We start from the raw sequence: 27872 nt of genomic DNA, 5'->3' as shown, positions 1-27872 counted from the left end.
TTTCCAATACTTGTTAAGGGAAGGGTTTCACACGCCAATGGGTGCATTTTCAGAATATGGAAATTTCGTGCTTAGGGTGCTTTTCGAGACCCCATGTCGCGCATCCACTCGTCAATGGCACCGCTGCCACCATTACCACCACACCATCCTCTTCCTCACCATCACAGTCATATAAAAGAACCGATAACCCTCATCATCTTTAACAACAGCTGAGTTTTGCTTTTAATGAAGGATGTTACATGATGTTAGGTCTACATTATGTTACTGCTCAATGTGATTCTAACTACAATTGTATGAATTAAATAACTAAATTTCCAAATGGAACTGACATTCATTCATTCTGTATCATTTTGATACACTCCTTTGGGGCGAATAAAATACCACCTTGAAAATTAATGCTAATAGAGGTTAATCTGAAATAACAGATTGAGTAGACTCATAACTGTAGAATAATACTTTTGATTATTCACGACCATAATTGACACTATTTACAGAAGAGATTACAAAGGAAGTGTATGTTTTATAACATTCATCAGTCTAAATTAAAATACGTGCATCTTGCTATACATATTGGCTCGGGGGGGGGGGGCACTCAGTATATAATGCATAGTGGGTATGTGCCGCGGAGGGGACCCCAATTTTTACACTCAATTTCCGTTCCAAGGCATAGCAGTTTTGTCTTATTGAGTAAAATAACAAAGCCGCTCCTAGGCATAGTATTTTCTTCTTATCGAGAAAAAAAAAGAAGACAGAAATCCGCTCCAAAGCTTCGCATATTTTTTCGTTACGCCGTTCCGGTCGCATCGATCCGCTACAATGAGCTGCAATTTTGCTTCAGAACCCCCCGCTTTCCGCAGGGCCATGGGATCCATCTCCCTTGGCAACGGTAAAAAGTTTCCATTAGAAAAGAAAAGGGACTGTTAATAGCATTTTATTTATAACAATAACATTTTTATTTTCTTTGATTCTTTTTTATTGTGCGGATAGTTGATGAAAGAATATATGAGTCAAAGTTATAGATGAAATCGTGCATCATTGACTACTGAGCTTTTTGAAAACATATTATATTTTCAGATAATAAAAATACAGAAGCAGATCGACGACTACAGAATTCAAATGTAATTCATCTCAACGCCACTTTTTTTTTTTAGTAATAAGCCAGGGCTCGTGTTGTTTTGCAATGTGGATGTTCCATGTTATATATAGGAAGATGATGTCATTCCAATGACTGGCACTGCTACTTAGATTATACTCTCAAATCTGTATACAAGAGAGAGAAAGAGAAGAGAGAAAACATGAATATAGGGGGATCGAGGGGGGGGGGGCGGGCGAAAGATGCAAGGAGGCGGGATGGGGAGACATAATACGGTGAAGGCTTGACAAGTTGTTTTTTCGGACACTATACGTAACTTGGCATCCCCACCAACATGACCAAGAAAAAACTCTCACATAATAAAGATAAGTCGCGAGGAGAAAAAAAAATTGTAATGAAATTATATACAGAATCCTCTTAAAAGTTCCATGCACTGTAAGAAATGAAGTGCTAATTTAGCACTTAAAGTGCTTGTACAGTGACTGCACTACGAGTGCTGATTTTCTGGTTTAAATTCTAATCAGCCCTCGTAGTGCAGTCACTATGCAAGCGCTGCAAGTGCTAAATTAGCACTTCACTTTTTACAGTGTGGACGTATAGATCAACGGCGAAGTACCTTTATAAAATAAAATGACACGGTTACCTGGTAATTCCTGTGATCATTGGACTGCGGAGAAGCAGGCTTTGCTGTAGGAGGGGTGGATGTCCAGTTGGCGCGTCTCTGCCGTTGTCCTTGCATATTCCTTATTCTTTAATATGAAACAAAATTTTTACAAATATAAAAAAATAGAATAAATCAGGGAAAAAGTTTGTATATACGTGTATTTAATTTCATTAAAAAACGGTTTTCACTTTCTTGGCGGGGGGGGGGGCACACTTCTGTTTTTAAGGGCATTTTTTACATTACAAAATCTTATTACGCCCCCGGATACGCCAGTGATTACGCTTATATTATTCTATACAATTATGCAGAAGCGGTCAGGGGCGGACACAGCTTTCGCTTATAGGGGGGGGGGGCGAAATTGTTTTTCACCCATATCTTCCTCTATCAGCCGCTCAAAATTGATTTTTGTTTGTTTCTTGTATGGGGAAGTCTAAACAGTCAATATAGCTTTATTCTTTTAACACAACATAAATATATGACGATCTATTAAGCTTAGGCGGATCTAGATGGGGCCCGAGGGGCCTCCCCCCCCCCCTTATTAGGGGGGGGGGCAGAAAAAGAAAAAAAAAGAAAGAAAGAAAAAAGGAAGGAAGGAAAAGAAAAGAGAAAATAGAAGAGGAGGAAGACGAGTGAATAAAATGAGATGAGAGGAAGACTTGGAAAAAAATATTTCATGTCACTACATGTACATAAAATTTTTAAGTTTTATAGTCTGAATATTAACATTTTCCACTCGCGCTGTGCGCTCGCGAATCAGGTACCTATTATTTTCATGTATTCCATAAAGTTGTCAAAATATCGCTTTTCAGGTCTGATTGTCGGAACGTATCAGCTAGCGCTGCCATGCTCGAATTTTGATTGGCGGGTTATGTATGTCTCAGTATTGATTATACTTAAAATCCCCTTTTCGTGACAGTTTATCAAAAATTTCGGCTCGCGATTTGCACTCGCATTAATGGTTAAAAAAAATCAACTGATTACTGATGCATCCTATTCAAAATAAAAAAGTGCTTGAATTGTACAGTGTTCAGGTTATAATATCATCAGATTCCGCGTCCTCATTATGCATTGATAAATAACATATCGATTTGATAATTCAATTGTCCCTTTTGTTTAATCTCGAGCTTAGCAAGATGACTATAGTCATCATATTCATATGATAACATGGTCTATATGTCTCAAAAGTAATAATGAAAAATATCAGCACTTTATCAAGTGCGATTTATATCCACCTAGCAATTTTCCTAGAAAGTGTTTGAAATAAGCTGAAATTGACCCCCGTTTTTAGATCAGAATATCAAATATTTTAAACTCGCACTTCGCGCTCGCTTTCATTTTCATGATAAAAGATGTATTTAGAGTGCATTGATTCTAAGTCTAAATCTGCAACACGCTCGCGCCAGTTATCCAGGTTCAGATCAGAATATCAAAAATTTCTGCTTGCCCTTTGTGCTCGAATTATTAATGTAGGAAGATCCCAATTTCTCAGCCCTTTCATGATTTACAGAACATGAATAGAGTGTCCCGTTCCAGGTCTAAATCTCGAATTTTCCGGCTCGCGCTTCGTGCTCGCATTATTTGATTGTTGAAATATGTAACGTCTTCATGGCTAAGTGCAATCAGTCCTTAAAGTTGAGTACGGTCAACCAGCTTGGTTGGCACTTGCATACGAAATATCTATCCCAAAAGGTCGAAAATGTTCAGAGACGAGCCCCCGCATAACACTTAACCCTAAAAAGACTGGGCTATTTTGGAGGCTAGAAAAACTGGGGGTGGGGGCCTTTTGGGCCCCCCCCCCCTAAGATCTCGGCCGTTGGTCGTCCGATCGCAACCAAATTTGGCACACACATCCTTTGTCATGTCCTCTAAAAGAAAACATAGTAAAAATACTGATATTCATTGTATTTTTTAATATATGCATAATTAATTATGCGAATATACAAATTTTTATCAAAAAATTGAATTTTTCATACTTTGGTACCTATTGCGGTCCATAAATTCCCGTTTCAAGGTTTTCAGCTATAAGAAGAGGTTGTTTATCATGGAATTGTGTTATTTCGTGCTTGAATTATTAGATATGCTTATGCAAATTAGTAAGTACTAAATATGCAAATAAGTACTCTGCACGCGTTATGTAGAGAAATACAACACTTGGTATGTTTTATTGTATTACACTCTCTTTCAATGAGCCAAAGCAATCTTGGAAGATAAACAAGTGATGTGTTACATGTACACTAGCTGGTGAAAACAAAGCATAAGAGATATCACATAATTTATGCAAATTATATTCATAATTAATTATGTGAATATGCAATTTTTTTATCAAAAAATTGAATTTTTCATATTTTGGTACTTATTACGGTCCATAAATTCCTGTTTCAAGGTTTTCAGCTGTAAGAAGAGGTTGTTTATCATGGAATTGTGTTGTTTCATGCTTGAATTATTAGATATGCTTATGCAAATTAGTAATTACTAAATATGCAAATAATTACTCCACATGCGTTATGTAGAGAAATACAATAATTGGCATGTTTTATTGCATTACACTCTCTTGCACCCAAGAATATAGTTGTGCAAGCGATTCTGGTATTTTGCACTACTTTTCTTATGTTTTTCTTTGATTTTAATTTCTTATTTGTATTTCTTTATTTTGCATTTCTTATTTCTTTATTTTTTTATGCAATGTTTTTCATCATTTTCATATCCTAGAACTGCTAATTGAATTCACAAGTGACATAATATAGAAAGAAACAAATAAAAATGTAGTTAGAAAACAATGTGTATAACATTCATTCAAATACCATACACTTTACACACAAACGAATACAAATTTCAATTTCTTACGTGACATGTGATACGAAAATGTTACGTAACTCCGCAACCGCGGCATGGGGGTATACAAATTTGGTATCAAAAGTTGCGGAAAACTCAAGAGAAAAAAGTCATGAAATGGCGGCGCGAACGCTTCATGCGCAAAAAAGTTATCGCGATTTATGTACAGGGGGGGCCCAGTCTTTTTAGGGTTAACCAAAGAAGGCAAGAAATATTCTATCATGACAGATTACTAAAACTCAACTGGCAAACATTGGAATCAAGGAGGAAATTTTCATTAATAATTTATGTTGTCAAGGCTTTATATGGTATTGCACGTTGTGATGCAGTTGGATGTTCCGTTGTGATAAACAGTAGGCACTTGGAGGTCGTGAAGTTCAACCGCCTCCGAGGGCATACAAATCGACTTCACCTATCAGCCATCAATTCTTTTCCCCGTATTGCCGGCAAGTTTGCGCTCTGGGGTGGTTGTAAACTCACTTACTTCATGGACAAATGAACTAAGGAAAAATTTTATGCCTAATGAATGACCATATTCACCCTTGCACGAATTCATTATTTATTTATTTAAACAGCTAATTTCGATATTCTGAAGTGTCATCAAGTAGACCTATGTAATTTTATTCTATTATAATTGATCTTAAACCTTTTTGTTCATGCTCACTCTTTTATCCGCTTCTGTTTTAGGTCCATGGTTTTATGCTAGCACCCACTGGATAGGGTCAAATGGTCTTTATTGACTACAGTAATTCAGTTAACTTTATTTGACCCTGGCAGTCCATGGGTGCTCAATCTATGCTATGTTTATTATGTGTTGTACTACACTATACCAATTTCTTATAATTTTCATTGCCGAAATAAATGATAATGATAATAAAGGCACTTTTCGATCAGTTCAAAACGTACGAAATCATTTTCTGCTCGCGCTTTGCACTCGCATTATTAATGTAGGAAGATCCCCTCTTACTCATCCTTTTCATGATGTACAAAACATGAATAGAGTGTCCAGTCCTAGGTCTATAAAGCTAGAATTTTTCCACTCGCGCCTCAAGCTCGCATCAGTTGTTTAGTTATATAGCCAACATCCTGTTCATGATTACAAAAATTGATTAAAATTTTTCCATTCTTTATGTACAAATTTCAAAAATTTTCAGCTCGCGCTTCGCGCTTGCATTATTTCATTGTTGAAATATGTAACGTCTTCATGACTAACTGCAAGCAGTCCTTAAAGGCACTTTTCGATCAGTTCAAAACGTTTACAAACATTTCCTGCTCGCGCTTTGCGCTCACATTCTAGTCAGGCAGCATATGTCATGATTTACCGCTACTTCGAAAAATTGGCTAAGTCTGATTTTTCACTTTTATGTAATTGGTGACATCATAAGCAACAACTTCCAACTTGGTGACAAATTTCTAATGGTCATCTTGACCATGTGAGGGGTCAAAATGGGGTAAATAGGGGTCAATTTTTGAAATTGCCCCAATTCTGTCGAGTCATACCTCAAATTGTTTGTCTTGTTATACTGAACAAGAAAGTGTACACAATTATATACTCTTGACCTTCCGTTAAAAGGTTATAACCGGAAATGTCAAAAGGTCAACAAACTTTCATTAAAATGTCAAATTACACTGTAGGTGTTTAGAAAGCTATTTTTCTTCTTTTTTGTGAGTACTTTTTAAATTTCGATTTTGACCGTCAGAGGTCCTTATCCAGAAGATATAAATGGTCAAGCCAAGGTCAGGGAAAGGGCAAAAGGTAAATTAACTTTTATTGGTAGGCAAAATATACTAAAAACGGTTAGAATCTTAGAAGTTGGTTCTTTATTTTGAAAAGTCTCTATTTAAGAAGACATTATCCCTTAGATAAAAAAGGGGGTCAAATGTGCTCACTTAGGAACAAACAGATAAACAGAGATAGACGTCGAATACATTCAGTGTGGTATCATAGTATTGCAGGAATACCATAAAACGACTTGACAAACCCTAATGCCATTAACATCGTATCATCTTCACGATGTTGTAATTGCAACCAGCTCTTTCCGGGTTTCTTGATTTAGGAATGCAATTCAAGTCCAATTCATTTTCAATTTACTAGTCTTTGATATGTAAAGAAACATTTCATCCATTTGCTTTGTACAGAATATTTTAATCAATAGAAATTATTGTAATGTATATGTGTAATACTATGTTAACAGAGTAAATACATCGATTGATCAGTGCTCCCAGCTCCTAAGAAAGATGACTATTTGGATTAACTTACGAATAAGATGAGGTTAGGATTGAGGATGATAATTGGGCTCCAATTGCTCCTCAATTAATCATAATGTGTGATGGTTATATTATTTCTGTCAAAGAGGCAGCAACATCATGCAGGCATGCTCATTGTAGTCATGGGTGTCCATTATATGCTGATGTGATATAGTCTGACCATTACTCGATCTCTGGAGCCAAGCAGGACTATACATTGCTGGTGCATGTGCTGTTTTGAGCTTATCATTGGTGCCCTTTAGCATTTTGTAAAGTGAAATTTAAAGATTTCGTGCATACTTTTGGTCAATAGTATTTATTTTTCAGTAAAAATGCAAGTCTTCAAAATTTTTGGGGCAGCTACCCCCCCCCCCCCCCCGCTGCGGTATGGCCGTGGTTTACTTTAAGTTCAGCAAGTAGGAACAAAACAAGAACGACAAAAGAACAAAAAAACAAAATCTGCATCTATATGCACATCACAATCATGAGAACTGGTATTAAGTTTAGTTTCACGTTGTATACTCTGGAAAAAAAACACTTGATAAAATAGTACAAGCCGTGTTAATGGCAGCACATCAGAAATGTGTAGTCCTTCTTGGCTCCAGAGATCGAGTAATGGTCAGACTATATCACATCAGCATAATGGACACCCATGAATACAATGAGCATTCTTGCACGACGTTGCCTCTTTGTCAGAAATAATATAACCGTCACACATTAGAACTAGTTGAGGAGCAACTGGAGCCCAACTTATCATATCATCCTCAATCATAACCTCATTATCGTATTCGTAAGTTAATCCAAATAAGATGTTAGGCATCTTTCTTAAGAGCTGGGAGCACTGATCTATCGATGTATTTACTCTGTTAACATAGTATGACACACATACCCCAATACATTACAATAATTTCTGTTGATTAAAATATTCTGTACAAGGCAAATGGATGAAATGATTCTTTGCATATCAAAGACTAGTAAATTATAAAATGTATTGGACTTGAATTTAATTCCTAAATCAAGAAAATCGGAAAGAGCTGGTTGCAATTACATTATCATGAATTTTGTCAAGTCGTTGCAAGGTATTCCTGCAATACTATGATACCACCCTGAATGTATTCGACGTCTATCTCTGTTTATCTGTTTTGTTCCTAAGTGAGCACATTTGACCCCTTTTTTATCTAATGGATAATGTCTTCTTAGATAGAGACTTTTCAAAATAAAGAACCAACTTCTAAGATTTTAACCGTTTTTTAGTGTATTTTGCCTCCCAACAGGGGCGGAAATCTCTCCCAAAAGGTAGGGGGGACACAGTGCGGATCCTGCCCTCGCCAATGGGGGGGGGGTTGAATTTTTTTCAGCCATATTAAACTCGATTCATGTTTTGTAAATCATGAAAGGATGAGTATTAATATTGTGAGCGTAAAACGCGAGGAGAATTTTTTTCTATACGTTTAGAACTGGTACCTGTTGAAAAGGTACCTGTTAAGGACTGCTTGCACTTAGCCATGAAGGCGTTACATATTTCAACAATAAAAAAAATGCGAGCGGGAAGCGTGAGCTGAAAATTTTGAAACTTCTAAAGAAAGAATAGAAATTTTCAATTAATTTTTGTGTCTAGGATAGCTATATAATTCAACAATTGATGCGAGCGCAAAGCGCGAGCAGAAAAAAAATCGAGATTTAGACCTAAAAATGGGCCACTCTGTTCATGTTTTGTAAATCATGAAAAGGATGAGTAATAAGGGGTCTTCTTACATTAATAATGAGAGGACAAAGTGCGAGCAGAAAAATGTTGACATTGTGATCTGAAACTGGATAATGATTTGAATAGGGAACAAGTTGAGTATTTGAATAAACATGCCCGCGAGTTTTTCGTATATAGACATAGAATTTTGGCATTCTAAATACATTTTTAATCATGAAAATCATGAAACTTTGAAATTCCGATCTGAAAAATGAGTCAAATTTAGCTTTATATTTCAAGCACTTTGTATGAAAATTGTAAGGTAGATATGGATCGCACTTTTAAAAAAGAGCTAAAATTTTCATTATTATTACTTTGAGTTTTGACATAGGACCGGGACATCCTTACGACATGTCATGAAAATGATGACTATCTTCCTATTCCTCTTGCAAAGCGCGAGATGAAACAAAAGGGACAATTTAATTATTAAATTAATATCATGTTTATTAATGCCTAATGAGGGCGCGAAATCTGATGATATTATGGCATAAAAAAACTTGACATTTTCTTTTGTAATTATGAATAGGATGCATCACTTAATATATTTTTAAGCATTAATGCGAGCGCAAATTGCGAGCTAAAATTTTTGATAAACTGAAAAGGGCATTTTAAGTAGTTTGTTGTATAATCAATAATGAAACATACATAACTCGCCAATCAAAATGCAAGCGTGCAGCACTAGCTGCTGATGCTTCTTGATAATCAGACCTGAAAAGGGATATTTTGACAATTTTAGCGAATACGAATATAATAGGTACCGGATAATCAAAATTTGCGAGCGCGCAGCCCAAGCAGCAAATGTTGATACAATTATTATTCAGACCATAAAACTGACATTTTAAAGAGCAATTTTTAAAAATCAATTTGTAAATCACACAAAATATTGTATATTGACTTCTAAACTTGATATTCAAATTCAAATTCAAAATTTATTGATTATAATCACAAACATGTTGGATTGTTCTCAAAATTATACAATGAAACAAAAACAGAAACAAAATAATTTAAATGATATACATAATAATATACATAATAAACATACATATCAAAATAAATATGAACTTGTTGGCAATTTAAATTTAGTTGCATTACTCATGACTCTTTCGCTTTTCTAATAGACATACATGTACATAATACATAATAGACATATACCTAATATGATACATAATAGAATATACCCACTTATTTACATAATAATATACATAATAAACATTAACATAATACAGTATGTGGAGTCTTAGGTCACATGACCTACTGAAATACATATTTACATCATAATGAATTAATACAAATTATAATAAGTTATAATAAGTACATTGTGATATTTAAAAGGAAGAAGGGGAGCTTGAGGAGAATGGTAACAATAATAACAACAATAATAATGACAACAACAATATTAGAACATAAGCAGATCAATAATAACAAAATTTTTCTACTTTTGTCTATTAGCCATATTCAGGTGAAAAAAAATAAATAAAAGGGTAGGTAAGGGTAAATAATTACAATGTAAAACACTTAAAAACCTTGAGTATTAGGCGCTATAAAAAGTTATATTATTATTATTATTTATTATTATTATTATTATCACTATCATTATTATTATCACTATTATTATTGTCATTATTTTTTATTATGGATACATTACTTATTATGTTGCAAGAGCTCCAGACGTTTATCAAACATTGCACTTATTCCCTTAACTATTATTGCGTTTAAGTCTATTTCGGAATTCGACATCATTAGTTTAAATTTATCATTATTGTTTAAGCTTTGGAAATCCGGTAATATTTCATTCAATTTAGAGTATAGTTCTAACCTGGGCTCTTTTAAACATGAGCAGGTGACAAGGAAGTGAGGTTCATCCTCTATACCGGCCTTGCATAGAGGACATGTTCTTTCTTCTGGTTTTAGTTTCTTATATCTTCCTTCTTCAATCATAAGATTGCTATTACTTATTCTGAGTTTAGTGAATTTGGTTACATGTGACTTTTCTATGTCTAGTGATAAGTAATTTTCCATTTTGTATTCTAGTTTAAAGGTTTTATATGTTTGCAGTTTGGTGGAGTATTCGGTACTTTGTTCATTGCAGAGAGCGTCTTTCCATGATTTAATGTATCTGTCTTGTAGTTTGCTGTGTATAGCTTTTTTTAATCTGTTAATCGAAAACGTATTTTGGTTTTCCCATACATGGGAGAAGCTCAATGAGCTTAGAAAAGATTCAATATATTTGCAGTAATTTATGTTTGTATTTTTGTCCTCAACGTACGTTTTATTTACTAGGCTTTTACATGTTTTACGTGCGGAGTTAGTCATGTGGTGCCAGAATCCGATAGTATCTTTCAGTGAAGTGAGGGCAAGAGGGAATCGTCCGGTTTCTGCTAGCATGGCGCTATTCATTGCCGCCTTGTTCGTACCCAAAATCACTTTGAGAAATTTTGATTGTAGGGCTTCAGGGGGAATGTTTTATAGCAAGTCTCAATTAACTTTTTTTCTTTTATTAAATATTCAACAGCCCAAACTTCTGAATTATAGAGGGCAATTGGTTTTATACAAGAGTCAAAAAGCTTAAGGTGAGCTATAAGGGAGATTCTGTCTTTTGGTAAAATGTTTCGTAAACTGAAGAGGGCTTATTTTGCTTTGTTGAACAAGTGTTTTATAGCATGAGTAAATGTGCACGATGGTTTAAAAATTATTCCTAAATATTTATATTCGTTAGCAATTTCTATCTCGGTATTATCAAAGAAAAATTTATTCTTATTAAGTGTTCTACCTGCTTTATTAAAAATTATTATTTTGGTTTTCTTTGTATTTATTTCTAGGTTCCACTTTATACAATATGTCTTTAAATGGTTTAATGCTGTTTGAAGCCCAAGTTCATTTTCGGAAGTGATAACAAGATCATCGGCATAGAGAAGACACGATATCTTTTGACCTGAATTCAGTGTTGATATTTGAGCTGATATTTGAGCTCCATATTAAACAAGATACATAAATCACCTAATAGGCGATGCAAGCACATAGCGCGAAAGAAAATTTTATACAGTGGCACGAAAGATTCCTTTTTATTTTCCAAGTCTTCCCCTCATCTTATTTTATGCACTCGTCGTCCTTCTTTTCTTTTTCTCCTCTCTTTTCCCTCTTTTTTCCCCTTCTTCCTTTCCCTTTTTTTTCTTTTTTTTGCTCCGCCAATAGGGGGGGGGGGGAACAACAGCCAGAATCGGCCCCCCTGGATCCGCCTATGGGGACAAGGGGCGGGGAAATTTGACAAGTAAAAAAAAAGGGTTATCATCCCAAAAATACGGTCATCTCGTCCCAAAATAATGTTTCATTTCGATTTAGAATGATGTATTTCTTACCATCATAAAAGACCAAAATAGTAAGGGGGACATTTGATATTGTGTCCCTCCTACTATATTGAATAGGGGGGACATGTCCCCCCTGGGATTTCCGCCCATGCCTACAAATTAAAGTTTATTGACCTTTTGACCTTTCCCTCACCTTGGCTTGACCATTTATATCTTCTGTATAAGGACTTCTGAAGATGAACTTATCAAAATCGATATTCAAAAAGTACACCCATTAAAAAAAAGGGGAAAAAAGCTTTCTAAACACCTTCAGTGTAATTTGAAATTTAATGAAAGTTTGTTATAACCTTTTAACGGGAGGCCAAGAGTATATGATTGCGTACACTTTCTTGTTCAGTATAACAAGACAAACAATTTGAGGAATGACTCGACAGAATTGGGGAAATTTCAAAAATTGACCCCTATTGACCCCCATTTTGACCCCTCACATGGTCAAGATGACCATTAGAAATTTGTCATCAAGTTGGAAGTTGTTCCTTATGATGTCACCAATCACATAAAAGTGAAAAATCAGACTTAGCCAATTTGTCGAAGTAGATGACATATGCTGCCTGACTATTATTAATGTAGGAAGATCCCCTCTTACTCATCCTTTTCATGATTTACAAAACAGGAATAGAGTGTCCCGTTCTAGGTCTAAAACTAGAGTTTTTCCTCTTGCGCTTTGCGCTCACATCAGTTGTTTAGTTATATAGCTATCCTGTTCATGATTACAAAAATTAATCAAATTTTTCCATTCTTTATAGATCATTCTGAACTATGTTTCTGATCCTGAACAATCAGATCAGTATGTAACTCAGTAAAGTTTTAATAGTCTAGCCTGATCGAAATGGGACATGTTAGTCACTGTTTGTAGTTAGCTATGGAAACAATTCATATTTAAAAAATCAAATAATGTGAACGCGATTCGCGAGCTGACGTTTTGACCTAAAAAAAATTGAATTCTGAGCACTTTTTGTAATCATGAACAGGATAGCTATATAGTGCGTATCAAAAAAAAACGGGACAGATTTGAAAAGTATATAAAATTTTTGTTTCAAATTATGATCTCTATATTTTGGTGTCAATAGGTGCTCTGAGGTCTTATCCTTCAAATACAAATAAAATAATTTAGTTTCATTCATGCTTGAGCGAGCACGGAATGTTTTTGTCTGGGGTTAAAAAGGACGCTTGCGCCAGAATGGCATAAACGATGAATATGATGATTGGAGTTCTTGCTAATCAACAGACTTCCTCTTAATCTTTTCATTATCTTTGCCATAATTTTCGAATTATGCGGTCAAAATTCATTTCCAAATTTACTTATTTGCTTGAATATTTCTGTTGTTGTTCCTTTTTAATATGTTCTCTTTTAGCTTTGAATATTCCTTCTTTATGCAAGAACATTTTTTTAACCGAAGTATGGGAGAGCGTTTTTTTTTTAAATCCTTTCATTGCGTGCTACAAAAGTTATGGTGCCTTTGAACAGTGGCATACTGATGGGTGGGGGCTCGGGGTGCTCCCCCCAAAAAAAAAATCATGACCAAGAAAAAAAGTGGAAAGGGAAATGAAAGAAAACATTAAAAATGAAATATGATATCATTTTTCTGAATATTATGTCAACATCATAAAATTTGATATTTTAATAAAAAAGTGGAAAAGTTTGCTTGCTCGCTTCACAACTTTTTAATACATTTTACCCGATCTGCCATATCTTGCTCCTTCAAAATTGACTCAATACACCATTGCCATTGAAAGATATGAATCCTTTCCTGTTTGCCCTGTCAAGCACATAATTAAACTTGGTGAAGGATTCAATAGCCCCTTGAAAAATAGGATTTATGTCTTTTATAGGTACCATAACATAATTTGTTTCAGATTATAAAAGGATTTGAATAATTACAAATTCTCCCAATTAATAATGCAAATTTTCTTACTTGGGTTGACAAAAAGTCTTCTTTTAAAAAAAGTCTTCTTTTCTTACTATGAAAAAAAATCAACGGGTTAAAGAATTTTAGATGAAAAACAAAATAATTCAGATAAATAAATAAATTTGTAAATGAAATTTGACAGCTTAATTCGAAAATTATGGCAACGATAATGAAAAGATTAAGAGGAAGTCTGCTGATTAGCAAAAAGTCTAATCATCAAATTTCTCATTTCTGCCATTCTGGCGCAAGCCTCTTTTTGAACCCCCGACAAAAACATCCCGTGTTCGCTCAAGCATGAACAAAATTTATTTTTTTAAATGGCATTTCAAAGATAAGATCCCAGAGCATCTATTAACATCAAAATATAGATATGATAATTTGAAACAAATTTTTTATAGACTTTTCAAAACTGTCCCGTTTTTTTTGATACGCACTATATAGGCCTAACCAAACGATTAATGCGAGCGCGAAGAGATTTTGACCTAATAAACAGGACACTATTCATGCTTTATTTGTAAATCATGGAAGTTGCCTCCTTCCGGGGGCGTGTCCTAGATTATACCATAGATTTAGTCCTAGAATCTGGGTATTTTTATCATAAATCAATAATGCGAGTGCGAACTGAAACTATTTGATATTCCTATCTGAAAATAGGTCAATTTAAGCACTATTTCAAGCACTGTGCAATAAATTGTGAAGTGGTATGGGTCGCACTTAATAAATCATGCGACATTCTAAGAACATTCGTCATCATATTAAAAGGCATATAATTATCTTCCTATTCCTCTTCCTATAAGCGCGAGATGAAATTTGATCATTTGACTTTGATTATTATAGGAATTGATAAAAGATGTTGTCATCTTACTAATGAGAGCGGGAAATTTGTAGATATCAAGGCCTGAAAAGTTGAAATTTTAAGCATTTATGTTAATATGAATAGGAAGCATGGGTATGAATATATTTTTAACAACAAATTTATCGAGCTGAAATCACGAGGCGAGATTTTTCATTGTCATGAAAAGGAGATTTTAAGAAGGTTGTTATATATAGGCCTACCGGTAACTAAATAAAAACTCAATCAACATGCGAGCGCACATCAGCGCTAGCTGATACCTTTTGACAATCAGACATGAAAAGAGATATTTGAGAACTCATTTTATTGAAATACACGAAGAGGAAAGTAAGGTATTTGACAAATCAAATAATGCGAGCGCGCAGCGTGATCTGAAAATATTGACATTCAGACCATAAAACGGACATTTTACAAAACGCTATTTTTATTAATTTGTAAAGCAAACAAAAGATTGAAAGCGCGATGTCCGAGTTGAAATATGTTTTGTACATTGACTTCAAAACTTGATGACTACAGTTTAAGCTCTAAAGCAGCCTATTGAGCATGATAATTATCATCGCAAACAAGCTTAAATGCGAGCGCGGAGCGTGAGCAAAAAATTATAGTGACATGAAAGATTATATTCCTGCGAAGAAAATGTGCCGACAAGGAATTCAGTACGAGAAAGGAAGTAGACATCAAGGATGATGCCGCGTAAGGAATCGTCTGAGTGTCCAAGTCTCCCCCTCATCTTATTTAATTCACTCGTATTATTTTCTCTTTTTATTTTTCCTCCTTGCTTTTTCCTTTTTTTTCTCCCCCGGCCTCCCCCTCATGCTCCGCAAATATTAGGCCCGGAGACAAGTAAAAAATGATGTCTCTTTTTAAGGGCGTATACCAGAGTAACAGAGTTACACACGCCCGTACAATGTTCCTTTGATAGGCTACTTTCTACCCTTCCACTCCTCCCCATTTAAATTTTCCAGCCCCTTGTCCCCCTTTGGTTGAGATTCCCGCATGTCACCACGCCGAGATAGACGGTCATCTGCCCCCCCCCCCCTCCCCCGTCCAATCACTATGAACATTGATGAAGGACATTCTTGGAAAAACATCTCCATTTGCCATCTTGTGACTTTGATACTGAAACCAATTGATGTGAGTGGTTTTCATGGTTTTAGTCTCCCTGTGATTGAATCTTATTGACATGAGCTTTGTAAAGATTATTGAAGCTAGCATGTGTAAAACTTTTGTTCAATTGGACTGAGTAGAATTTGCCCTTGTAAAGTTGGATCAGTTTCTAATAACCCTTACAAAAATATAACCAAGTAGATAATAGAATATGGAAAGAGAGAGAGAGAGAGGGAGGGAGAGAGAGAGAGGGAGAGAGAGAGAGAGAGAGCGGGTTGGGGTGGGGGGGGCTTGTAATACGAAGAATAGGCCTTAATATATTAGGAAGAACAAGAAAAATAGCTGTCATCCGGCCGACCCCCCCCCCTTCGAGAAGTAACATTATGAAAATTATGTTTTTTAAAGAAAAGAAAAGAAGAAAAGGAATACAAAAAGAAGGAAAAGAAGAGGGAAATAACTATATATGTAAAGAATGAAATGAGAGAGGGAAAGAAAGGAAGAGATTAACAAAGAGAAAGAAGTATCAAAAAGCAAAGATGAAAGAAGAAGAAAAAAAAACACAGAAAAAAAAGAAAAACAAATAAAGGAAGAGGATAAGAAGAAGATGATGAATCCGACAATCTGAGAACATAGTAATTCCTCTTCATAAGTCAGGGGCCCCGGAACCGGGGGGGGGGCTGGCTTCGGCTCCCCACTTTTTTTCCAAAATCGTGTACAAATACGTAAAATTGATCATAATTATGATTGTGATTTTTAGCATGGTCCCCCCCCCCACTTTGAAAACCGTTCCGCGGCCCCTGTAAATTATCTTTCAACGAAAATAATTGCAAAACAAGGGAAGACTATACCGAGAAGGAATAAAAAAAAAACTTACCCCCTAACAAGGCCACCGCACACTGTCAATGCCAAGCTCAGTCCAACTGAAATACCTAATATCTCTGGTGGGTTAATAAAGAAAAAAAAAATTCTCTATAGACAATTCAAATGGTGTATGGGATTGTGTCGTTGTGATTGTTATTGGTGCGTTTTGGAAGTTAAATAATGAGGGGAAGAAACCCCCTGTACACTGTGAAAAAATGAAGTGCTAATTTAGCACTTACAGTGCTTGTATAGTGACTGCACTACGAGTGCTGATATTCTAGTCCAAATTTAATCTCAATTAGCACATCATTTTTTTACAATGTATATATATATATGTGTGTGTGTGTGTGTAAAGATTTACATGTACAACAACTTTTTGGCAACTCTTTTTTATTTAAATATTTTAAAGAACTGGGTGAAGAAAACAATGGTAGGCGTAGCTTAAATCAAGGTTCCCCAGAGCTATCTACCCTTTGGAAAAATTGGTGATGCCCAAAAAATGTCTCTGCCGGGAATCGAACCCGGGCCCCCAGCTTTGAACGCCGGTGCCTTAACCACTAGACCACAGAGACGGGTTAGTGGCTAGGGTGAGCCCGGTCCGATTGACCGTCAGATAGACAGATTTTCGACACTATACCAATACTATTTTCCTTTGTCGGGTGAAGGTGAGTTTTGAACAATGACAAGCCGCCATGTCTCAGCTGGATCAAAGCTATTGCTTTGATACAGGACACGTATGGATGAAGAGAACAATTCCCTAGAGCTATCTACCCTTTGGAAAAATTGTTGATGCCAAAAAAAATGTCTCTAAAAAGCTATTGCTTTGATACCCTGGGGAACCTTGATTTAAGCTACGTCTACCATTGTTCTCTTCATCCAGTTCTTTACAATATTTATATAGATATATATTATATATGTGAACATGCAGGATGTGTATCTCGCTACAACAAATGGATCGGATCGCAAGAAGAATAATTTCTGCATATTAACTTGGAAACTGTTTTTTTTTAAGCTCATGCTATCCCATATTGCAGGTGCGTAGCCAGCGGGTGGTGGGGGCGGTCGCCCCCCCAAAAAAGTCCCCAAAAAGAAAAAAAAAAGAAGGGGAAAAACGAAAGAAGGAAAGGAAAAGGGAAGGGAGGAAAAGGAACAAGGATAGCTTTGTGGGGTTTTTTGTTCTATTATTTTTTTTCTCTCAAAAGAGAAACTCCTTCACTCTTGCTCTAAGTTTGTATACATGAATTTTGCTTCCGCGCTGCCCGCGATTAAATGACAATATTGAAGTTCTCCATTATTTCCCCACCCTTTCTCTAACCTTGTTTTCCACCTCAGCTACATGTATATGTGTTTCTTGTCAGTTAAAGTTAAAATGTATACATTATAAGGTTAGGCCGAAGTATATGAAGTTATCTTTTTTTAAGTGATCGCGCAACTACTTCTGGTCGGGTACGTCGGCTCCGAGTGGGTAAAATCTTCATATCAATTTCTGCCGTCACCTCCATAAAGTCAACTTCTCCCACTTTTCAGCATTACTAAACAACCATAATTCTGGGGCAACCAGGTTCCTGATTAAAAAAGATGAAGGTATATAAAAATTCGTGTCGTTTTAAATTAAAAGTACAATATTTGTATCCAATTCTATAAAACTTAATTTCTCTGCACATTCATCTCCTGTCCTGTTTTGCGCCCTCAGTTTGAAATTTTGAATGACACGTTTCTTTATAATTCATAGTGAAGCGAAGAATAAGTAAACGCAATTTGGCATCCTTTTTTAATATATATATAATTTCAATAAGTTTCAACATTTTGCGCACTATTTTCCTTGTAATGAAGTTCTGCGGGGGGAAGAATATCTTCCTCTCGGCACATACACTTCTCCTCTCTTTTGCGAGTTGTATGCACTGTTGCTAAATTGTTTGTAATCAACTGATCAAATCCGATCTTTCCGAGGATAGTATTCAATATATCATGGACATGATGGAGAATACCCTTTTCTCGGGACCCTTTTCATGGCAAAAATTGATAAAACGCTTTATTAGCTTCCGCGATTCACGCGGGGTTATCATTATTTTAATTTCCTCCATAGTATTCCTTTTTTGTGCGTTCACAATCACTTCTGAAAACAAAATCCATGAAAACAAGATTCAAAATCACAATGTAGTCAACTGAATTGGAGCTGATATAGGTACTAGAGACAAGAGAGACGGCCCCTTTTCATTTTAATTAATGAAACACCAAAAACTTCGCGCTTCGCGCAAGAGGGGGGGAGACTCCCCCTCCTTGCATCCACCCCCTATGGAGCGTGCTTCGCGCGCTATGTAAGTGTTGGCACGGCACCAAGGTTGGCACGCTTCGCGTGCATTTACCATGTTCACCCCAGCGGCCCCCTCCAAAGTGAAATTGTGGCTACGCGGTTATCCCATTGAACAGATTAATCATTTCTCTCAACCAATTACGGTATTAAAAAGCTTGCACTGTAATCGCAAAGCGCAAGTCAAATTTATTTTAGCTTTTTTATTACTTGAAAGATTTGTGCTAACAGTAACTGGAAAGGAAATTTTTCAAAATTTGATGAGAAATAAAGTTGTTTTGTAGCACTATAATACATTTTGAGTAGGATGCTTAGGACAGCATTTACTATAATATATTTTTGGCATTTTGGCTTTGCCCCGGCCCCCCCCAAAAAAAACGAAATACGTTCCGCAGCCCCTGCATATGGGCTGCAACCATACAGAATATGAGTAAAACTAGATATCGAGAAAAGATGACGCACGGACTTGTATGTCAGTTAATATGTCCGTAGTAAAGTTAGTATTTTAGATATGTAAGGTTACATTGGATGTTTTGTTAAGGTATATAGTTAAGTTGATAAGTAAGTTTAGTTTATTAAGTTAAGTAGTTAGGTTTTGCGATGTAAAACGCTTAAAGAATTTTTTAGGCGCTATATAAATATTGAATTATTATTATTATTATTATATAATGTACTGATATGGTAAAAGTATAGTAATGTGAATAATAAAAGGATAGTTAAATATGATATTGATAGTAATGATAAGAATAATAATAATCAAATCTTAGATTAATTATGATAATGAATCAAATAGTAAATGGTTATAAAATGATTGTATTACAATGATGACTGATTTGGCAATAACGTATGTACACTGTATGTATTTACCCCAGGCATGTGATTTTTTTTTCACAAAATTGTGTTTCTAATTCCCGTTTCTCGATCATTATGTTGTAATTTTCATGTATATTTTTGTATTTGTCTGAAAATCTGTAATTCGGCCTTTGGGCCGCGAATGATTTCTTTTGTTCAAATAAACCATTTCTATTCTAAATGGGATGGGAAGTAAGTTTTAGGATAATACGTACTCCACTTTTTGGAGTGGCGGTCGTGGTCATCTCGTATACAGATTGGTGTAGGTCCTACCCATTCATAGGTTGAGTTCTTCTTCTGACATACGAGATCAACATCACTAGAGAACTTGTATCCATTATCACAGTAAACCACAGGCTCACATTCCAGCCAAGCAATGGAGCTTGTGCATTGTAAATAATTTTCGCTGTCGTATAAATCAAAGCCCCCGTTGGGAACGTACATGGTGGGTTTGCCGCATGGACCATAAGGGTCTGGCTCATGATCTGAAAGGGAAAGAGAGATGAAGAAAAGAGTCTGACAAAGTACCAATGATGATGATTAAACTCATGACAGTAATTTATTTATTTCTGATATTTTGCTAGGGTTGCCCATTCACCAATAAGTAGTGGTCTTCCATGGGGCTAACAATATCATATTTACAAAATGCATAACGTATGTACAGAATATAAAATGTTGCGGCATCAAGATTCAAAACTAAAACTAGATGACGCACGGACTTATAATGTACTGATATGGTAAAAGTAAATTGGATGGGATGGGAGGTAAGTTTTAGGATAATACGTACTCCATATCTTGGAGTTGATTGTTTGGTCGTTGTTTCCTTGGTCATTCGTAGGTTCATCTCGTCTGATACAGATTGGGGTAGGTCCTACCCATTCATAGGTTGAGTTCTTCTTCTGACATACGAGATCAACATCACCAGAGAACTTGTATCCATTATCACAGTAAACCACAGGCTCACATTCCAGCCAAGCAATGGAGCTTGTGCATTGGGTAGGAATGTTAAGTAAATAATTTTCGCTGTCGTATAAATCAAAGCCCCCGTTGGGAACGTACATGGTGGGTTTGCCGCATGGACCATAAGGGTCTGGCTCATAGTGATCTGAAAGGGAAAGAGAGATGAAGAAAAGAGAGAGTCTGACAACGTACCAACGATGATGATTAATCTCATGACACCCAGAAGGAAAAACCAGTTCCACTGGACCAGTTAGACCAGTATAATTTTAACTGGTAACTCTGGAAATTGGAACATCGGTTTACTGGTCTAACTGGTCATACTGGTCCAGATAAAATTTTACTGGTCCAGTTAAAAATTAAACTGGTCTTGGAGTACTGGAATTTTATACTGGTCTTGTTTCTGGTGGTTGTTACTGGTCTCACTGGTCTTTATACTGGTCTCACTGGTCCTCTGACTGGTCGAACTGGTCCTCGTACTGGTCTTACTGGTGCAGTTTATTACATGCATTTGGTTTGTTATATACCATGGCCAGTGAAATGTGATACGCAAATGAGGTAAACCACGTGATCAGCATCATCAGAATTACTGGTATTACTGGTCTTGACCAGTTTAATTTCAAACATTGAATTACTTTAGACCAGTTGACTATATCAGAGGAATACATCTTGCTTTGATCTTAATCATAATTAGAGGAAGTAATTATTTTAATGATAATATTAATACTTGGTAATTATGATAATATTAATAATAATAATTACAATATCAATAACAATAATAACAGTAATAAGAATGATTGCAATGATCATAATAATCATAATAACAATACTTGTGATAATTATATTAGCAATGATGATAACAATGATAAATGATAACGATAATAACTTCCTCTGAATTGCAAGATTCATTTTTCATAATTTGTTAAATGATCTGACTTGAAATAAAGTCATTATTTATTTGACCAGTAAACAGAATGCAATTGTTTGAACTGGTCTCCAGTTCATTTTTACTGGTCCAGTAAACATCAGTGTTGTAGTGCCTTGATGCTCGGCCTTGGCCTTAAGGCGACTTAAGGCCTATTTTTTCAAAGCCTTGGCCTTGAACATTCAAGCCTTGGCCTTGAGAGGGCCTTGGCCTTGGCCTTGAGGATTTTGAGCCTTGAAATTTCAAGGCATTTTCAAGGCATTTTCAAGGCCTTTTCAAGGCATTTTGTATTTTCATTTGTTTTATGCAAGTAATTATAGATGTTTCAATTGTTCTGTACATCTAATGACACTAAATACTACCAGTCAACAGCAGCAGAAGCAGTAAGTGTACTTAGCAGTGCCATCAATTGCAATTATCATCACATAATTATGTAACAAAGAGAAGTGATGAAAATTAATATTATTTATTGGTAATATGATGTAATCATGACTAATAAGGATAATGACAATATCAATAATAATGATAATAATTATGATTAGGATTATAGTCAGTGGCGTAACTACAGGGGGCATGTGCCCCCCCCCCATCGGCTGACTTAAAAAAAGGAGGAAAAAAAGGGAGAAAGGAAGAGAAATGTAGTTGGAAAGAAGACATGAATGTTTCTGTTTTCTGATCTGAATATCAAAAATATTCAGCTCGCGCTTCGCGCTCGCATCATTTGGTTAGTGAACTACGTAAGGTCTTCTTGGATTCCTACAAACAAGCCTTAAAATGCCCCTCTCCAGGTCTGAATTTCCTAAATTTTCAGCTGGCGCTTCGCGCTCGCAAGATTTGATTAGTGAGATGGGTATGTTAATCATGATTACAAGTGCTTTATGTGCATGTTTAGATGTAATTCTAACAAAATCAGCAAGCGCTTATTGGCACTCCCATTAGATGACCATGGTGAGATGTGTATAATCATAATAGATAAAAGATTCCTAAAATATAGTCCTTAAAATCTTCCTGTTTGGGGTCAATATTTACAAAAATTTCAGTTCGCGCTTCGCGCTCGCATTATTTAGCGAGACAGGTACGTATCACGATTAAAAAAGATTGATTGTAATGTCCCTTTTTAGGTTTGAATATCAAAAATTTTAAGCTCGCGCTTCGCGCTCGCATTATTCGGCTAATGAGATACATGTCCGTTTATTGGCACTGTCCTTATAAAAATATCTCTATTAGGTCAGTATACCTGGCAACTGGGCCCGCTTCCCGCGCTCACTAGGCAATTCCAAGTTTTTGCTGGTGCCCCCCCCCAACGCCGTGACCCACGGTACGCCACTGATTATAGTGATTTTATGACAGGAATAATTCTGACAGATCTGACTGCAATTTTGACAACAATTTTCATACTTTAAAAATAGCTTACTCTAAAGAATGATAACAAGGTTGATTTGTATTCCATTAGGTTTTCCTTGTATTATTTTCTTTGACCAACAAGAATGTTTTAAGTCTTAATGATATTCTGAAAAGATTCGGTATACTTGAACACAAACTTCAATTTCATCATTTCCAAATGGGCTATGGCATCAATGGCATGATGAGCCAAAAATTTTGAGGGGCCAAGCATGGCATACAGAGCAAAATTTTAGGTTTCAATTTGGATTGGGCTTGCATAAATTATTGTTGAGTAAGGTTCGCATTCAATTTACACAAAAAAATGCTTAGAATGTCTAGTTTTTAGGTCGGAATATTACAAATTTTTAAGCTCGCGCTTTGCGCTCGCATTATTAATTTTGATTGGTGAGTTATGTATCCTTTTTATGAGTCACTAAATGCAGTCCAGAACAGCTTCCTTTTCTGGTCAGTAAAAATTTCAGTTTGTGTTTTGTGCTCGCGTTAATTTGTGTAGAAAGATGCACACCTTTTTCATGATTACAAAAACAGCTCGAAATATTTAAATTTCATTTCTTATTACAACATCTCGCAAGGATGCCCTTTTAACAGTGATTAGCACTATAATTGACCCAAAATCGAGTTTTACAACTTCAAAATTGATATATTTTTTTTAAACCACTTGCTCGCTATGCTTTCTATAGCGGGAAATTAAAGCCTAAATCAAAATATCTGTCTTATCAATTAGAAATCACTTAAAAAAAGCTTTGCTGAACTGCACCAAAATTCTCATTTTGACTTATACTGTAAGTGCATTTTTGGCTTTGACCTCCCCCCCCAAAAAAAATACATTCTGCCTCCCCTGTCCCAGGTAGAGGAGAAAGACATATGTTGAGAATGGGCATGCCAGGATCAGATCACCTTGGTAATAATAATTATTGCAATGTGAATCGCCTAGAACAATAATTAAATGTACAAAGGTAACTATATATTTATTTTAATTTTATGTCTAAATCTACATGATCTATCATGAAATTATTTTCGTTTTAAATGTACAAGGGTCAAAAATTTTGCTCGCTCACACCTTTTATACATTTGGTCCTGTGTGTCATGTATGCTGCCAAAGCATTGTCTATTTTTTTCCATGTATTGTACAATTGAAATGCCTTGGCCTTGAGGTTTTCAGGCCTTGGCCTTGGCCTTGGGTTTCCATGCCTTGGCCTCAGCCTTGGTTATTGAAGCCTTGGCCTTGGGTATTAAAGCCTTGGCCTTGGATGTTTGAGCCTTGACTACAACACTGGTAAACATATACTGGAAACCAGTAAAAATCTATACTGGAAACCATTTATTGGACCAGTAACACCAGTTTAATGAAAAACAATTTAAATGGTAATACTAATTGCTTCAACTGGAATGCAATTGTTGGAACTGGTCTCCAGTTGATTTTTACTGGTCCAGTTAAAAATCAACTGGCCCAGTAAAAATATACTGGAAACCAGTAAAATTATACTGGAAACCAGTAAAAAAAATTTACTGGTCTTACTGGTTTTTCCTTCTGGGCAGTAATTTATTTATTTATTTCTAATATTTTGACAGGGTAGCCCATTCACCAATAAGTAGTGGTCTTCCATGGGGCCCTGAATAACAATAATCATATTTACAAAATGCATAACGTAGGCCTATATGTACAGAATGTTACGGCATCAAGATTCACATTAGGATTTGAATGTAAAATGAAACATTAACAAACTTAGCGGCAAACAAAACGCAGACGGGCACTCTTTTGGCACATAATCAATATCAATAAATCAAATTAACTAAGAAGGACATCTTGAAAATACTCAGTATAGGCCTACACCAAATCATCAAGGTCATGCTAACACAAAATACGCACAACAGTGGGTGTTCCGCAAGTTATTTATAAATTACAAGTTCTTTAAACATTCTCTTAAATGAAATGACAGAAGGAGCTGTTCTAATTGCATCATCAAGCTTATTCCATTCAAATAGGCTATTGATCAAGATACGATTGGACGACACTTATAACAATCAGTGCGAAACTTGGGCACGCGTAAATATCCACTGTCTCTCTGTCTGGTATATGTTCATGTACATCATTTGGATTGGTTAAGTTTACCTGAAGGTAAGAAGGTGCTAAATTATAAACACATGTATATATCATCAAAACGCGACTGAGCTCAAATCGTTTGTCTAGTGTCATCCATTTAAGACTTGTGAACAAATCAGCCGACGGTGTGTCCTATATGTCTTGTTCAGTATTATTCTGGCAGCCCTCAATTTTTTTTGCAGCTTAATTTTGTGGGATTGAAATCTATTCAACCATACAGCAGAACAGTAATCAAACCTTGCCAACACTAAACTGTTATAAATCAACAATAAAGGGGTGGTCCAGGCTGAAAATCTTTATAACTTAATACACAGAGTAGAACTCACTGAGCAAAACGCTGAAAGTTTCATCAAAATCGAATAACAAATAATAAAGTCATTGAAGTTTAAAGTTTAGCAATATTTTGTGAAAACAGTCGTCATGAATATTCATTAGGCGAGGTGATGATGTCACATCTCCACTTTCCGTTTTCTTATGTTATTACATAAAATCATATTTTTTTCATTATTTCATACTTGTGTGAATAAAATGTCTCCCTTATAATGAAATAAGTTACAGCAATAAATATCTAATGCACTAAATCAGTTGTCAATCCAATTTTTCTAGTTCTTGGAGGAAAAAAATTGAATAAACCTAATTTCGTATAATAAAATACAAAAGAACAAGTGGAGACGTGACATCATCAGCCCACCTAATGAATATTCATGACGACTGTTTTTACAAAATATTACTAAACTTTGAAATTCAATAACTTTGCTATTGTTGTCAAATTTTGACGAAATTTTCGTCATTTTACTTAGTGAATTCTACTCTATTTATTAAGCTATAAATACTTTCAGCCTGGACCACCCCTTTAAGGACTGCACAGGCAAAGAACTTCTCGCTCTCTTTATTATGGCAATACTTTTCTGAGTAAGTTTACATACATTTTCAATTTGTTTTGACCACTTCAGTTCTTCATCTATCAAAACCCTTCAGCATTTGGTGAATTGAACTCTATTTATCAAATCACCGTTTAACGAAATCGTGAAAGAATCTATTTTCCTGAGATTAGCACCGGGGGGGGGGGCACTCGACCAAAAATGTGGTGGGGGTGTGCCGCGGGCGAGACAAAAAACGGGGGCCTTGGAGCGGGCTTATTATAAAAAGGAGGGTCCTCGGAACGACAAAATGTTTGTGAAAACGGGGGTCCTTGGAACGGATCGCCAGCGTGTGAGTGCGTATGCATCCCTATGGAACGGTCATGCGTGCATGCATGATGCAGCTAGCGCGGCCTCCGCCGGGGAGCTCTGCGGCCGCTTTTCACCAAAATTGCAGCTTCATTCAATGCGATCGGAGCGGCGTAACGAAAAATATGCGAAGCTTTGGAGCGGATTTCCCTCTTCTTTTTTCTCGATAAAAAGAAAATGCTATGCCTTGGAGCGGCTTTCGTTGTTCTTTTTCTCAACAAGGCAAAAATGCTATGCCTTGGAACGGAAATTTGAGTGTGAAAATGGGGCCCCTCCGCGGCACATTCCCACTATGCCCCCTCCCCCGGGATATATAGCACTACCTACTAGAACCTATTATCATGACACAAGTTCTTTTTGCAGTGTTGAGGACGTATGTTAAGGCCCTAAACCGCAAATTGCACCTAAACCGCAAATCGCCGCCGAAGCTTGTAGAAAAAAAGTATTTTTGAAACGAAGGACCTTGGATGAGTGGTTTCACTCCCCTGGTAACATTTAGTATTAAAGTTTGAAAATTTTTGAAAATAAGCTACTATTACTACTACTACTACTACTACTACTACTACTACTACTCCTACTCCTATACTACTACTACTACTACTACTACTACTACTACTACTACTACTACTACTACTACTACTACTACTACTACTACTACTACTACTACTACTACTACTACTACTCCTACTCCTCCTACTACTCCTACTACTACTACTACTAAAACTACTACTATACTGCTACTACTACTACTCTTACTGCTAGTACTACTTCTACTACTGCTACTCCTACTACTACTACTACTACTACTACTACTACTACTACTACTACTACTACTACTACTACTACTGCTACTACTACTCCTCCTACTCCTACTCCTACTACTACTCCTACTACTACTACTACTACTACTACTACTACTACTACTACTACTACTACTACTACTTCTAAAACTACTACTCTTACTGCTACTACTACTTCTACTACTGCTACTCCTACTACTACTACTACTACTACTACTACTCCTACTCCTACTACTACTCCTACTACTACTACTACTACTACTACTACTACTACTACTAAAACTACTACTACTACTACTCTTACTGCTACTACTACTACTACTACTACTACTAAAACTACTACTACTACTACTACTCTTACTGCTACTACTACTACTACTACTACTACTACTAAAACTACTACTACTACTACTACTTCTCTTACTGCTACTACTACTTCTACTATATACTACTACTACTACTCCTACTACTACTCCTACTATACTACTACTAAAACTACTACTACTACTACTACTACTACTACTACTACTACTCCTACTCCTACTCCTACTACTACTCCTACTACTCCTACTACTAAAACTACTACTACTCCTACTACTACTACTACTACTACT

At 35.9% G+C, this 27872-nt stretch overlaps 1 protein-coding gene across 1 annotated transcript; it reads right to left on the bottom strand.

Moving 5' to 3' along the window:
- Window positions 1-202: 202 nt before the first annotated feature.
- LOC121427292 (protein MTL1-like) lies at window positions 203-27872 on the bottom strand (the record flags this gene model as incomplete). Its single annotated transcript, XM_041623630.1, has 9 exons — window positions 203-1260; window positions 1737-1842; window positions 16690-16753; window positions 20055-20324; window positions 20627-20944; window positions 25472-25481; window positions 27079-27147; window positions 27192-27677; window positions 27738-27872. Coding segments are annotated over 9 exons (1464 nt in total), but the record flags the coding sequence as incomplete, so codon positions are not given.

The sequence above is a fragment of the Lytechinus variegatus genome, chromosome 14 (genome assembly GCF_018143015.1).
Source record: "Lytechinus variegatus isolate NC3 chromosome 14, Lvar_3.0, whole genome shotgun sequence".
In the NCBI taxonomy this organism is placed as follows: Eukaryota; Metazoa; Echinodermata; class Echinoidea; order Temnopleuroida; family Toxopneustidae; genus Lytechinus; species Lytechinus variegatus.
The sequence above is the reverse complement of the archived record's forward strand: the minus strand, read 5'-3'. Positions and strand labels throughout refer to the sequence as shown.